General features: G+C 36.6%; 1 protein-coding gene across 2 annotated transcripts; it reads left to right on the forward strand.

Moving 5' to 3' along the window:
- The first annotated feature begins 450 nt into the window (after positions 1-450).
- Positions 451-7713, forward strand: LOC107092513 (venom prothrombin activator vestarin-D1-like). Of its 2 annotated transcripts, none has more exons than XM_015387033.1 (9): positions 451-609; positions 1456-1540; positions 4436-4578; positions 4694-4718; positions 4793-4906; positions 4997-5125; positions 6080-6195; positions 6285-6402; positions 6791-7713. In XM_015387033.1, the coding sequence occupies exons 2-9, from the start codon at positions 1459-1461 to the stop codon at positions 7309-7311; spliced, it is 1248 nt and encodes a 415-aa protein (XP_015242519.1). In that variant the 5' UTR covers positions 451-609; positions 1456-1458; the 3' UTR covers positions 7312-7713. The 2 variants fall into 2 exon arrangements, with proteins under 2 accessions (XP_015242519.1, XP_015242518.1); XM_015387032.1 differs by having other exon boundaries at positions 1420-1540; positions 6791-7709.
- Positions 7714-15384: the final 7671 nt, after the last annotated feature.

Genomic DNA, 15384 nt, shown 5'->3' on the forward strand with positions numbered 1-15384 from the left:
GGCAGTAATACTGTCACTGTATTACAGGGGAGGAAAAATAGTAGGGGTGGCCACAGGGGTGGCTAATGATTGGCTAAGGGTGGCCATGACCACCCCTGGCCCCCATCTAGCTCCGACCCTGATAACAAATACACCGTTTGCTTGATGTTCATTCCAATATCTTTCCAAGGGTTGAGGAGCTAAATATTGTCAGTAAATTCAAACAAATTATGGACTTTGTTCTGTGAAAAATTATGTTAAGCTAAACAATCAAAAATAAAAATAACAAAAAAATAAAAATAAAATTCTATATTCAAATTTTGAAATGTATAAGATTATCTTTAACAGTTAATGGTGCCAAAATATATCTTTACAAAGTGTAATTACTGTTTACTGTATCACCACTTCACTATTCACATCCAGCACTGTGTAATGGTGCCCTCTAGTGGCCAGTCTTTGTCATTACTCGCATCACAAACAGTAAACAGAAGAAGGAGGACGTCTCGGATGTGATCACAGCCCGTTATTTTGGACTTTCAGGCCCGATCCCGTTCAGCGAGATCCTGCTTTCTATCAGAACACGGAAGAAAAGGAACAAGCTGGGCCTGAATCTTGATTCTGCCCGTGCCAGTAAGTACCGAGCATCTTGTGCGCTTTTTACTGTCAACACTGTTGTTCAGACAGGGTTCGGCCTGCAGGACGTAGCACGCCCTGTCTATAATAGGCGATGCATATATTTCTTCCATCGAGTTTGTTCCTAGGAATTAAGGATGTTATTTAAAAAAGAAAAAAAAGAAAAAAAAAAAAGTATGTGTAAGGATTTTGTGTTGCAGCTGCAGAAAGCTGTTTATGAAAAGGATACCAACCAAAACATAAATAGCTGTATTTTAAACCTCGTAGTGAGGTTACAATTATTTTGTTTAAAAACATGCAATATAGGAAACATGGCAGCACTTCGGTGTGATGCTGAATCACGCCTGATCTTACACTAACATCTACAGAAAAACTAGTCACATTTCTTGCTTTAAAGAGTTTCCAATAATATGGAAAAATTTATTTTATTAAAAATAAATATTGTGCGTTAAATCGCCATGCGGTTTTTTTCTTCTTTATACAACCCAAAAGTGAATAAAAATTCCTATTTCATAAGAGGAAAGGATCAGCCAGCCTTAGAATGAAAAGGCCCAATCATATTTCTTTTGATGAAGATGTTATTAATAAATGAATGAGACATATAGGTTACTTTGCTACTTTTTGGTCATTTATTTCTATAAATGTGCAACTTGTTGATTGCACTCATGAAACTATTTACTAGTTATGTTGACAAAAGCTTTCTATTGATGGATGTATGGTTTATTTTTGTTGTTGCTGTTGTTTTCTGAGGGAGGGGTCTATGTCCTCCTAATAACCATCATGGCTGCAATCTGCTTATGTTCCCAGGATCCTACCTTGATTCTCTCTGTATTGACTCTTCAGACGATGACCATGCATTTCCACACCACCTATGCTGCTGTGTTCTGTCTTGCCGGGACAGTGATGGCCATTCAGAGCCCCCATAAAGGTGAGGCACGGCACCAGCAGATGATGCTGCAAGGCCTAGAGGTGGGAGAATACAAGAGGGAGAAAGGAAGGTCAGAATGGCAGCATCTGTGGAATAGGAGAAGGGAGTTACTACAGCATTAGAAAAAAAAAAAAAAACAGCAGCAAACACCTAAATTTTTAATCTATGAAACTAGTTAGGTTCTTGAACAGGTGTCATTCCATTGATTAATTTGTGTGTTTGTTCAAACAAACTCTTTTTTAAGTTTTAACAAGTCTATCTAATTGAAACACCTGACATACAGTATAAGCTGTGCAAAAGAAATTTCTTCAGAACTTTCAAGCAAGCTTCAAAGATTTCCATTTCAATAAAAATGTCTGACAGTGCTTAGCTATTAAGTTGTAAACGTTTATAACTGTTACACTGGTATGCAAATAGAGCATGATTCATTATGTAAAAGATGTAAAGAATATACATTTGCAGCGCAGTTCATCCCCAGCTTTTGTTAGGTTTTGATAAGGTTTCTCTTTAACATATATAACATAAGACTTTGCACTATTTCTATAAAATGTAATGACTAATGGTTTATTAATTATTAATATTAGGATCATAGATATTATACCACTAAAACTATTTTATGATGAAAATAAAATTACTTTAGAGTTGTTATTCAAACTAGGGCTGCAACAAATGAATATTTTGTAATCAATTACATTGTTGATTATTTTTACTATAGATAGATTAATAATCGAATAGTTAAAGGTTCCTCATATAAGAGATTTTTACAGAATTAAACCAGGTGAAACCAAAACCTTTCCACCTGAGAAGTTTTGGGTAGGGCCAATTGACAGTTAATTTTTTTTTTTTTTTTTTTTTTTAATTTCTTTTTTTTTTTAATATTTTGATTAAATTACTGCTCTAGGTGCATTACTCTATCAACTAAATGCATGTTTTCGAGTCTCTATACTCCAGTTAACAATTACTTTCTTACTAAATTCGTTGATAATTATTTCAATAATCAATTAATCATGATTAATTTGATTAATTGTTTCAGCCCTAATTCCTCTTTAGCAAGTAGCTTGATATGAGAGGCTACTTTACAAAAATCACTTTCTGTTACTCTATTCTAGACAGTAGATCTTTGGGAAGATTCCAACAGCCTGCCAACATTTCCAAATCAATTTGTTTCATAACAAAAGATTGAAAGGAATAAAACAGAGAAATGTTGCTTCACTCTTTCCAGCCTTCCTGTTATCTGCTGACAAACTCCCTCTCTTCCAACCTTTCACACCATCAATGGCAAGGCAAGGCAAATTTATTTGTGTAGCACAATTCAGTACAAAGACAATGCAAAGTGCTTTACATGATAAAAAAATAGAGGAAAATAAAACAGAATCAAAGCAAGTAGGAAAAAATAAAAGAGCCCTATTCAAATCTCAACTTGTGTCACTTGTTGATTGAAAACACAGGATTTCTTTTCTGGATAGCTTCCTTAAATCTGTGTGTTCTCCAACATTATTGCTAAACAGTTCGTTGATGCTGGGCCAGTAGTTTTTTTTTTTTCTTTAGTCAAGTATATACCTAAAAAAAGCATCTATGTCCAGGGTAAAAATGTATTTATTTTGTGTAACGGTGACAGCTTTGAATTTTGTTTTTGTTTTTCTGGAAGTGCAATTTTAGACCCACTTTAGCCAAGATTGAAAATCATTAAAAGCTATGTGAAGCTTTAATGGATCTTCTACTGTCTATCGTAAACTGTGGATCTAGAGTGAGTGTTTTCCAGATGCCAAAACAAAATGATATTTTAAAGGGCAATTTTTTGGAGTGACAATATAGATGATCAAGTGTAATATTCCTAAAAGTAAGTAAAAGTCCCAGCTAAAGATACTGTCTACAGTGCATCACTATTACAGACCTATTGCAGGCATACGCTCACGTTTTGCGGTCAGGGGTAGAGGGGTGTAATGTCACACATTGCTTTGCAAAAAGAAGAAATTTCTGCTCTGGAGTTGATGTCCCAACACTATTCCTACTGTTTGGTACTAAGTGATGCTTTGCAAACAGAAACTATGAACTCGTGGCTAAGGTGTTGGAAACTAGCTCAAGTGTTAAAACATCACCATAAACATGTAATTAGAGTGGATAAAAAGCATGTGGCAGTAATCGCACTATGAAATAGGTGCGCATAACAAATTCTGTAAAAATGCTCTTTGGATGCTAGGACTATACACAGACTTGTGCTAGCATCCAGATAGGAACATCATTATTACAGCGAACTTTACACATAGTTAGCCTAAAAATTCAACAATATTAATCATGATTAAAATATGTGCATAACAATACCTTTTAATATGTTCCTATATGAGGTAAAGAACGCTAAGTTGTTACTTCATTTATGTAGAAAATGTGACAAAACGTACCACATTCATTTCCAATAGCAGGCATACTGGCTCTTGCTCCTCAACATATCAACCTTCTTCCGACTTGGGTTCAAACATGTAAGATGAGATCTTACCGACACTGTAAACAGTTTGATGCACCCAATTCTCCGACCAATCGGAGTGCAGCTCATTTCAATATTCATGAACCCTCCAAGTGGGCGGGGGAAAGGAGTCCTTTCATAGTAGGGCAAATTCATAGGGGTTTCAGTGGTGCATTTAGCAGTCCTTCTGGGCCACTTTCAACCTCCCAAAATTGATATGTGCTTCCAATAGTCAAAATAAGGTGTTCTAGAACTTCTTTAAACTACGTCTGCATTACGCATTTTTTAGCCCTTCTGCTCACTATTTGTAATGTGCATGATAATAAATAATTTTACATTTTCTTATTAAAGAGTTGATAACTTCCAAAGAAACACAATATTGGCTTTATAAAGGAATGTTTTGGCCGTGTCGAATAAAGTCATTGTTCCCACAGTGTTTCTGGAGAAGCAGCAAGCCACTGCGCTGATCTCCCGTCAAAAGAGAAATACTGGAGCATCCACCTTGGAGCAAGCTTGCATGGAGAGGGTTTGTACCTATGAGGAAGCAAGGAAGTATTTCCAGGACTCATACCGCACGGTGAGCTTTTGTTCCCTTTTCATGTCTTAGATCCTATATAACAACCTCATGCCTCATTTCAAAACTAACATCCCTGCACCTGCTACTTTCTGATTATATGGAACTTTTCTTCCAGGACATTTTTTGGTCTGTCTACATTGGTAAGTTATGTTTTAAAAATATGACTAATCCAAGAACACATTACCTCTCTCTAACATACTTGATCTCTTTTCAGATGGAGACCAGTGTGCTGAAAACCCTTGCAAGAATGGAGCCATGTGTTCAGACAGCGTTGGAGGCTACGACTGCATCTGCAAGTCGGGTTTCACAGGGATCCACTGTGAAAATGGTACAAAACTGTTGCAGGCAGCATGTAAAGATTGCTGTTTCTTAAATACTCATGTGCATTCTCTGACACTGTCTCTGTTTCATGAGGTAGATGAGACTCTTTGTACACTGGAAAAGGACAAGGGCTGCTCACAGTTTTGTAAACCTGGCTACACGTCCTACCAGTGCTCTTGTGCCAGGGGCTGGAAGCTCAAAGGCAGAGACCAGTGTGAGGCTGCTGGTATGTTTATGGTTGGCTTAACAAAAGTCAAATATTTTTTTTGTCCTTGTGTGTATTATTTTTTTTTTACAACGTAGTTAGAGTAAGGCTTACACTTCATGAATTAATAAACAAATTCACCTAAAATGTTTATTTTTAATAAAAAGAGCCCTACAATATTGCCTTTGGTAATTTTATTACTTTTGTAACATCATAAAAAGAAGAAACAGAAAAGAATTATCAAGGAAAAATAAAGGTCAGTATAGTTACCAAAACTGTTCTGCCCTTATATGGTTAAAAACAAATCCAAAGAGTGCATATTTAAGAAATGATTGAAAACCCCTTTCAGAAAGAAAAAACACACGTGTTTTTGATACAACATAAAATAATACAGAATTTTTTTTTTTTTTTACTATTTAACTTAGCTTATTAACTTTTTTAATTTGCTTTTTAATGTTTTAACTTAATAATTTGTTTAACTTAACCTATTTTTACCTAATTCAGAGTAGGAAACACATGGTACACAATAGGCAGCATTAGATGGTTGTTGGTATTCTATGAAACAGTTACAGTCAGCATTAAAGCAGAGGTGGACCTTTTGCAGACCCTGCAGACCACATTTGACCTTTTGATTTTGCCTTGTTTGCTTCAAAGTGGTGTTTATATCCCTGCTAACTTGGATGATGAAGGCTTAAGCCAGCATCTTCATAGCTGGTTACATTCTGGGGTTGAATGACACATTTTATAAGTACACATCCTCACATCTGAGACCCACACCTATTTTGCTTCAATCCTATATCATTTTCATGCTTTTTATGGTTTTATAAAATTGTTTGAACAGATAAATTTGCTACCTACTGATCACATGCAGAAGAAAGGTGATTTTATGTAGCTAAATGTATTTTGTTGTAAGGAATAGGACTCTGATTTTCATAAATGAACATACCTCTAATTAGACCTATCTCTGTTTATCAGTCAAGCAGCCCTGTGGTCAGCTGATCAATCTCCCTGTGTGGAAAAACAGGCAGGCAAATATTGTTAGCGAGAACTTTAAGGGACTTCAGTGTACTTCATCTGGGTGTCCTTGGCAGGTAAGGAGGCCCACTCTGTAGAAGCATCTTGCACAAACTACCTCAGATGTCCATCTTATTTTCATACAATACCTTCATACTTTCCCCAGGCTCTCCTGAAGAGTCCAGCATCTGAAGGCTACTGCAGTGGAGTCATTCTGAAGGAGAACCTGGTCTTGACTTCAGCCCAGTGTGCAACCAAACACCCCTCCTTCCAGGTGGAAGTTGGTGAGTTTAATGGACATTATTGTTGTATTAAATCTGTTTATATTTAATCAATTAATTATTATTCTATATTTGTCATATTGATGAATCTGATGAGTTTCCCAGTGCCCTTAATTATTTTGATAATAAAAGAAACATGTAGCTCCAATAGTTGGACAAGGCAGGAGCTGCTAATTGAATGAATGCATGTATTTATTATTGATTCATTGCTCAATAATGATGCAAACATGCATGTTAAGTTATACATACCACGCATATCTTTGAGCCACTTGTCACATACAAATCTAATTACAGTTTGCTTTAATAATGACAGCAAACATTGTATGTGTCTTGAATCCAGGCACTGACAAAGGTCTAATTCTGTCATCTTTCCTTATCTGCGTCTCCCCAGGAAAGCTCAACCCTGCAACTGAAGTGGGAGGGCAAACACTTTTAGTGAAGCTAGTTCACCTTCACCCTCGTTACGTGAAAGGCCGTCCTGAAAACGACCTAGCTATGATCGAGCTGCGTGATTCTATAGTCTTTAAACCATACATTATCGCAGCCTGTCTACCAGAGAAAGACTTTGCAGAGAGTATCTTAATGTCTGGAGATTACCCGGCTGTTGTCACCGGCTGGAGAGAACCCATACAGGAGCCGCTCACTATTAACCAGCTGGAGTACAGCAAGCTGCCTCAGTGTATGGAGAAGTACCCCAGCCTTATGACCAATAAAATGGGCTGCACCAGTGCTAGGGCCAATGCCGACTGCAGCATGAGCTCCGGGAGCCCCTTGCTCACTATGTACAGAGATGTGTTGTTCCTCACAGGGGTGGTAACCCAACCAGAGGGGGCTAACTGCACTAACGGTTACATTTTCCAAAAAGTGTCACGCCACCTCAGTTGGCTGCAGACGCTCATGGGTTCACGTTAGAACACAGTAAGCTTTATAATGAATTTACACTGATGCAGGTAATATATATATACAAAAAACAGGGAAACTGATGCATATTTTTCCTTCATCGTTAGCTTTTTTTTGTGAGTGTTTTCATGTGTGTTTTTGCAAAATATCCATAAGAACATAAAACCTGAAGTCTGATTTCTTCCCTCTGTGCGCTTCATCTTTTATCCACAAGGTGGCTCTCTGTTAATGTTAGTTAGAGAGCTGTTTTTGCATGTGTCAGAGGTAGAAAGACTTGTAAATTATTCAGCATGTTTGTGATGTAACATACCTTCCTATACCATTAAAGCAAAGTAATTTCCGCAAGTGTAATGGTTAACATGCACCTGAAAGGACTCACAGTTTCATGAATGTAATAAATCATAAAACCATTTTATTGTTTTTGTCTCTGATTTATAGCAATGCACCTTCAAGCAGAGTTAGACAAAACATCAATGTTTCATTTTGAATATTAGTATTAGTTTGGTTTTAAGGTGATGTTTAAGATGAGAAATCTGAATGCTTATCAACAATAATATTACACTTATTGGAGTGAAATTGGGGTGAGTGCTGGTCTTGTGGGTTAGAGCAGTGCGTTTGTGCTCTGAGAAGGTTGCAAGTACCCGGTCCGATCCTCACAGCCTTGGCTGTGGGTTCCTGAGCAAAACCCTTAACCCCAAACTGCTTCCTGGGCGCTGAACAATGGCAGCCCACTGCTTCCATAGGGAATGGGTTAAATGCAGAGAGTGAATTTCTCCAATGTGAGATCAATAAAGTTCCAGCTTAAACTGGCTACTCTTCCTTAATACGTGCATATAGATTGACAAAGTACTTCCTATAGATTTATTCTTTAAAAATGATTAAATACATTTTTCAAATTATGCATTTATTGACAGTGAAAAGCTATTCAGACTTTTCAGGTATAAAAGGTAGAGATGCCAATAGTTCTGTAAATAGCCCTGAACAGAAAGTGTAAGCAGAGGTGGCTGAGAAGCAAAGTGTTTATGCGAAATATTTTGGAGGACACTGCATGATTTATCCCAATGTTTATTTGGCTAAGATTCATGTTTTGTACACCACAATTGTACACAGTATACTATATAAAACCTCAAACTCAACGCTATTCCTGAAAATTTGAATTGAAAAAGCTTCTTGGATGAGAAGCAAAACATCTTCAAACGTGGAAACAAAGTCCAGTGGATTTTCTTCAATTTTCGTTTTTTGGAATTGCTATGACCTGGATGACTGAGAATCTTCACCAGTGTACACCACAATCTTTCAGGGCCTGTTCTTTTGTTGAGGACAACACAAAAAATGCAGAAGTTAAAGTGTACTCATAGATCAAGCTGTTGTATTCTAAAGGGAACATATACTTTATCCCAAAACAAAATATCAGTATAATGTAGGTTCAGCTGCTCGCTACAAATTGCTAATTTAATAGCACTTTATAATTTGGTCCTGAAACCATAATATAATGTTACCATAGTGATGTATTGTTGTGTTTCAGGAATCTGTGACATCCTAAAACAGATAGATTAAACAATCATCGGTTACTGGTCATTTAACACCTTCACTATTTCAAAACTCAAATATTTTAGAAGTTAATAAAAAACACTTAAAAAGATATATACTTCAACTTATTATTTTGTGCCACGGCTTTTGGAGGCAATCGCTTCAATGAGATGCTTCCTTTAACAGTCTTATGGACTTCTGCTCCTCTTAGCAGGTATTTTAGGGCACTCCTTATACTGAAATTGCTTAAGCGGTCTCCGGTGCCTTTTCCATACAACATGTTTGAGCTCCTTCCAAAGATAGTCAATAAGATTTAGGTCTAGTCTCATAAAAAGCCAGAATAATCCAATGTTTTTCTCTTAGCCTCTTAGGCGTGTGTTTGGGGTCAATATCTTATTTCAAGACCCGTGATCTGCGGCTGAGGCCAAGTTTTCTGACACTGGGCAGCACATTTCTCTCTAGAATCTCTTGATAGTCTTAAGATTTCATCGTACCCTGCAGAGATTCAAGACACTCTGTGCCAGAGGAAGCAAAGCAGCCCCAGAACATAACAGTCTAATCCATATTTCACAGTAGAGACAGTGTTCTCTTCTTGATATGCTTCATTTTTCTGTCTGTGAACATAGAGCTGATGTGTCTTAGCAAAATATTCTATTTTATTATCATCTCTCCGTAGGACATTCTCCCAGAGGCTTTGTTGCTTGTCAACATGTAGTTTGGCTAATTTGTTTTAAAAAATGATGTCCTACTTGGTCATCTCCCATAAAGTTCACATTGGCTCAAACAACAACAGACGGTGTCTACTGACACTGATGGTCCTCATATTATCAGTCTCTGATTTGTCATCAGTTTTCCTCCTTTGGCCACGTCAAGAAGCCTACAGAGGGCTACAGATCTTACATTTCTGAATAATATGTGCAATTATAGTCGCAGGAACATCCAGCTGCTTGGAGATGGTCTTACAGCCTTTACCTTTAACATGCTTGTCTTTCTGTCTAATCTCCTGAGGCAACTCTTTCCTTTACTTTCTCTGGTCCTTGTTGAGTGTGGCACACACCATGTTACCAAACAGCACAGTGACCTGTGTTGTGTATGAATGTGTTCATTAAATGACGTTCACTCAATACATTCATATTTTTAGTGAACAGTTAACTGAACTAATCAGTTTTTTAAGAAATGAACATGAACGAGAGCGACGTTCACCTTAAGAAGAATGAACGATACACATAGCTCACATTCATGTTCAGTGGATAGCGACACTTTTCATTAGATAACATCGCTTATTATTGCAAACAGCATTCAGACCAGCATGTCTACTGTTAGTACTAGTCTGAATGATTCAGACTCTACTGGCAGCTTTGCAGAAAGCTTAGCAGAGTTTTATGAATTTAACAAAGGAAGACTCAGACAGAACAAAAACTAAAGTTTTGGGCAAACTGTGCCCACTGGGACTTGACAAACAGGTCTGTATGTCAGCAACGTTCACTTAAGATTTTAAGCGACACATGGAGTTAAAGCATCCGAGTTATCTTTGGAAATATCTGCCACTAAACAAAGATTGTAAGACATAATTTTTATATAGATCTTTTCAGCAGAACCGGATTAACCTGTATGTGTCTGAAGTTCTGTGTAATTTGGCTATATAAAGGCTTTACTGCACATAGTTTACCTTGACTGCATTGCCTTTTATATATTATTATCACACATTCAAAGGGTGAAATATGAGGTTTTGTTGTGTAGGATTGTGGCTTAATTTACCAAATGAACTTGAACTAGTTCATTTATAGGTTTGTGAGCTTAGTTCATTTTTGAAAACGTGAATTATGAAAATTAGGTAGTTAATTTTGAGCTGTGTGAAATGAACTTTGACCTTGTTCTTTTTTATTATGAACTGACACAGCATTGGCAGTGACTACCTGTAGCCCTATATATAGGCCCGATGACTGATTGCAAAATTGTGGACACCTGTGATGCCAATTAGTGGACATGCCATGAGTTAACATGTCGCTTTCTTCAGGCCTGATTCATGACTTTATTTTTTTTTAAATAAATATTTTTTGTTTTTTGTTTTTTTTTTACCTGTTATTACTTTTGTAAGATTCAAGTTATTTCTGTGACCACTGTGGGTTTTGTCATAATTAAATGAAGGGTATCAACATTTTTGCTAGTGTCTTTATTCTTTATGTCATCTTTACAAGTACAAAGAAAAAAAGAAAATAGAAAAATTGGACAAACTCTTTAACCATATCCAAAACATGACACGTTTGTTTTTTCTCTGTGTCCTGTTTTTTTATTTTAGAAGCACAAACTCCAATTATGTTGCTGTTGTTAAAGAACAAGGATTGGACAAAAATAGCAGAGAAAAGTAAAATGAGTTACAGAAAATAAGCATCAAGAATGCTAAAATATGACTAGTAGGGTTCCTTATAACAAATGTTAGGGGTGATTATGCAGAATGAAAGTATGAAAACGAATTATTGTGGTAATAATAAAATAGTGACACAACAGATTACCTGGAAAAGTCAAGGAGGTCCTATATAAACTTTGGAAAATACATTTAAGAATTAAAACATATAAGTCTAATTTAGATTTAATAAGAACCTCCCACTTAGATGGGTTCAGCTGAGTTGTAGTGTTTTTCGATGAAGTCCCTTACAGACACGATTAGGCTGCCCTGACTGTCACATACCACTGTGTTGTCTGGCAACATTTTCCCACGGACACTCACCCTCAGCAGTCTTCTCACAGTCCTGATGGGCCGGTGCACAAGGCCAGGGCCATGTCATGCAGGCAGAGAAAAAAAAGGAGAAACAGAAGAATGGGCTGGAGAGAGAGAGCGCAATAGAAGGTCCATCACAAAAGAAAACTGGCCTGCCACTTTAGATTGGGAGCTTGAAAGGAACATCTCGGGAAGCAGGGGCCTGTGTTGGCTGTTGCCATGGTACTCACCAGGGAGATGGCTCCTTGCTCCCAAAAAATGGCCGCGCTCCTTTAGTAGGCCGTCCAGTAGAGATTCATTTGATTGGAAGTCCATCCGTCTTGAGTTGAGCTTCTGCTTTCTGGTTTTAACTCAGTTTTACAGCTTTTAGAGAAATACATGTGAAAACATGCATTAACCAATTAGCAGCTGTGTTTCTACACAAATTATAGATAACGGTGACACAGCAGAATACCACTACACAGAGTTTCATATAAAACTAAGTTTTATATAACAGAGCCACAAAGTTGCTAATAATTGTGAAATTGAATTAATTACAAAAAGTAAAAGTTTAAGCAGGGTTAGGTTATAAAGCATATGACGATCTTACACAGAGGGCTGTCCAGTCCATCTGCGTATAATTGGAGAAATATGGAACTGCTAACCTGCCAAGACATAGGACTCCTTTTAAAGTGACAGACCGGGCAAGTAGAGGATTCATCTGACAGGCTGGTTCTGTTGTATCTGGGGGACTCCATAAAAACTTCAGCTTTGTTTCATGTAAAGAATAAAGGCATGGTCAGAAGGAGTCCCTAAGTGTTCCTGTTTAGAGTTTACCAGTAGCAATGCAGGAGACACTGTCAACAATTCTGGTCTTTCCACACCACAGGGGCACTCTCTGGACATCTTAAACCGACCTGGAAAATATTTGAAACTTGGACACTGAAACTAAACATAGCCCATACTTTCACTGAAAGGTTAAAGTCAACACATTTCATGTGGTAGAATACCCCAATCGGAGTTTACACCTAAATTAAAATGGGAAATTGGGAAAAAGACATATATACTGATTTGCAACTACAGTAGTCTGACTTTGTAAAAATGTTATTCTGCTAATGTACAAACTGGTAGAGACATACAGCTTCACTCCCACACTAAAATCATAAGATTTTAATGTGTGAACATTTTTGACAGTCACATAAAAGAGAAAATGAGATTTACAGCTGTTATTGGGGCAGGTGAAAAGCTTAAGTTTTAGAGTTTCTTCAGAGTAAATGCAGAGACATTTTTGTGTGACTTTTGAGTGGAGAAAATGGGGTATTCTGGAGCTGTCTGACAAACTGACAAAATGCTGATCAGAGAAAATTATTCGGTTGAAGCTTAGCAAACAGACAAGAAAAAACACAGTGACTGCAGTGTCACTACAGACCAGAAGACAGTCTTTGTGTGGACAGATTGATGGACCTATGATGCAGTAAACATAAAAGGAACCTCTGTTTGGGGAAACACTAGTGATCGAGTTACAAGTGTTGGAAATGATGAAATTGTCCCTAATTATGGATAAAATTCTACCTAAATGATTAGAAACAATCGTAGAACATCTCTGCTGCAGCACCATCTGACCAACATCCTGCTGCATCATCAATCCTTACTAATCCCTAAAAAACACACATCAGTCACATACTATGACCTCAATTTTTTTGGTTATTTCATGTTTGTTTACATGCAGGCTTTTATATAAAAAAAATAAAATACATTTCATATTTATTTAGAGGGGCTGACATCAATTGCTAGGTTGGGGAAAGTATTAACTGTCAATACTACCTGCATAAACAGGCAGTCCAACCGTTTCCACTAACCTCCACTCTCACAATGTATGTCCCCTCTTTTTTTTCCTACACACATTAGCTAGTCTCTTAGTTTAAATCAATGGAGAGGCTGCTTCCTTCCGTCCCACCCCCATTCAGACTATACCCAATGCCAGACAGAGCGGCTTCTACCTCACTGGGTAATTGTTTAGACGGGTGGAGGTAAAACAAGATCTCGAGAGGTTACAGCTTGGGCTGGGAGAAATAGTTGAAAGCAAAGAATGACACAAGATGCACGGTTTTATATAACACTGCTGTAGTCTAAATTCTCTCTGATATAAAACATTCATCTAGAATAGGGCACTTTTCCTGGGCCTTATGTGCTTTTAAATGTTCCAGTAAAATAGATAATAGCTCTCTTGCTGTGGGAAATTTGGCTGGGTTTAACTTTAACAATTTAAAAATATATATCATAAACTTACCAATAAAATCTAAATTACACAATTCTTACTGCTAATGATCAATACATATTCTTACAAGTTTTTGTGGGTTTATCAACAGGGACTTGGCTCATATCTGTCCAGCAGAAGTTATATAAACCCTTTATAGGGCAAGTAAGTGTTTTTGATCACTTGCATACCCCTTGCAAATGGAGTCCCCCCGTCCCTCAGTAAGGTCTAGAAGCACAAGATCTATATCCAGCCATTCAGCAAAGATACTGCTACATGGCTGTACATCTTATTTTGGAATTTGACCAATTAGATGAGCCCTTGAATGATATATTACCTACTGCAAATTAAGTTAAAACAAAGAGTTAACAAGTCAAGAAAAAAAGGTAAAAAGCTAATCGAAAGTTAAAAAGTAAAGTTAAAAGTTAATAAGCCTAGTTAACAATTATATTTAAGTTTATAAACTAAAAAATCTAAGTGCCAGTGTCAGCATTAATGCCTTTAAGGTTATGTTGTACCAAAAAAAGAGTGTTTCTTTCATGAATTTCGTATAGAAGCACTGTTGTTATTTTTCTTAATATATTTGGACAAGTTAGCCTTTCTTGTTATTACATTGACATTCAGTTTTGAAATCAAAATATCCATATTTTTTTATGTTACAAAAGCAATAAGGTCTTGTTATGGATTCCAATAACACTGTTGGCTTAAAATTTTAATTTTAAACATATTTCACTGAGTCCCCTATAAAGGGTTAATATTCTGAAGGTTACTGATGGCTGGTTTTTCAACTATGTTTCTTAAAATTTCATATAAATTTGGGAGGAATAGGAGACCAGTAATGACTCTGTACTAATCTTAACTTTAGTAATGGGTAAATGGACCAGCATACTAACTTGCTCATGGGAGATTTTACAAAAAGACTATATTTAGCACCAATTCTGTAGCTTTTGTTAAATATGTGAGAGAATATTATTGGTATGCTAAGATATACTCACCTCTCACAGAGGTGTATTACCGATTCAGGTCCCGTTGAAGTCGGGGCAGACATTCGTTAGGCTGAGCTTTATTTCTCCAAAAAAGATTTTGGGTTTTCTAGCCTTGTGCCTTTAGTTTAATTTTACTAGACATATAAATACAGAAACAAATAAAGAATGCAGAATATTCATTGTGGAACTGGAAACATAAAAACATACATAGTTTTAAGTAAAGGCATATAAAAACACATTAAACAGTGGTTTGCTCTCTTTTCTAGAGATGTCCATACTATGTGTAAAAACTGGTACATCTTTAACATTTCCCTATCTTATCTTAAGAGTTGCTTGGTTACATGAATACTAAAAATTACTTAGAAAATCAACTAATGAAGCATTTTGTTTTTTATAGTCAGCTCCCACTTTGCCATATTGGATGTTGTTCAGTATTAAAAATTACTGCCATTCATAAATTGCAGTAAAAGTTGCATGTATGAGCTATTTGTAAAAGCTTATAACTGTATTATTTCAAACCAGACACATGGTGCTGTATAGCCCCTGTTTCCAATCATGTTCATTTACATCAAAGTGTATTAAATGTATTTCTGTTTAGTTTTGTTTTTTGCTTT

This window comes from Cyprinodon variegatus, unplaced genomic scaffold, assembly GCF_000732505.1.
Source record: "Cyprinodon variegatus isolate N-32 unplaced genomic scaffold, C_variegatus-1.0 Scaffold384, whole genome shotgun sequence".
In the NCBI taxonomy this organism is placed as follows: Eukaryota; Metazoa; Chordata; class Actinopteri; order Cyprinodontiformes; family Cyprinodontidae; genus Cyprinodon; species Cyprinodon variegatus.

Coding starts and splice junctions, on each gene's coding strand:
- LOC107092513 (XM_015387033.1), top strand. CDS start 1,459: ATGACCATGCATTTCCACACCACCTATGCTGCTGTGTTCTGTCTTGCC. Junction 4,907..4,996: donor AGGGATCCACTGTGAAAATG/GTACAAAACTGT, acceptor TTCATGAGGTAG/ATGAGACTCTTTGTACACTG. Junction 6,403..6,790: donor CTCCTTCCAGGTGGAAGTTG/GTGAGTTTAATG, acceptor GCGTCTCCCCAG/GAAAGCTCAACCCTGCAACT.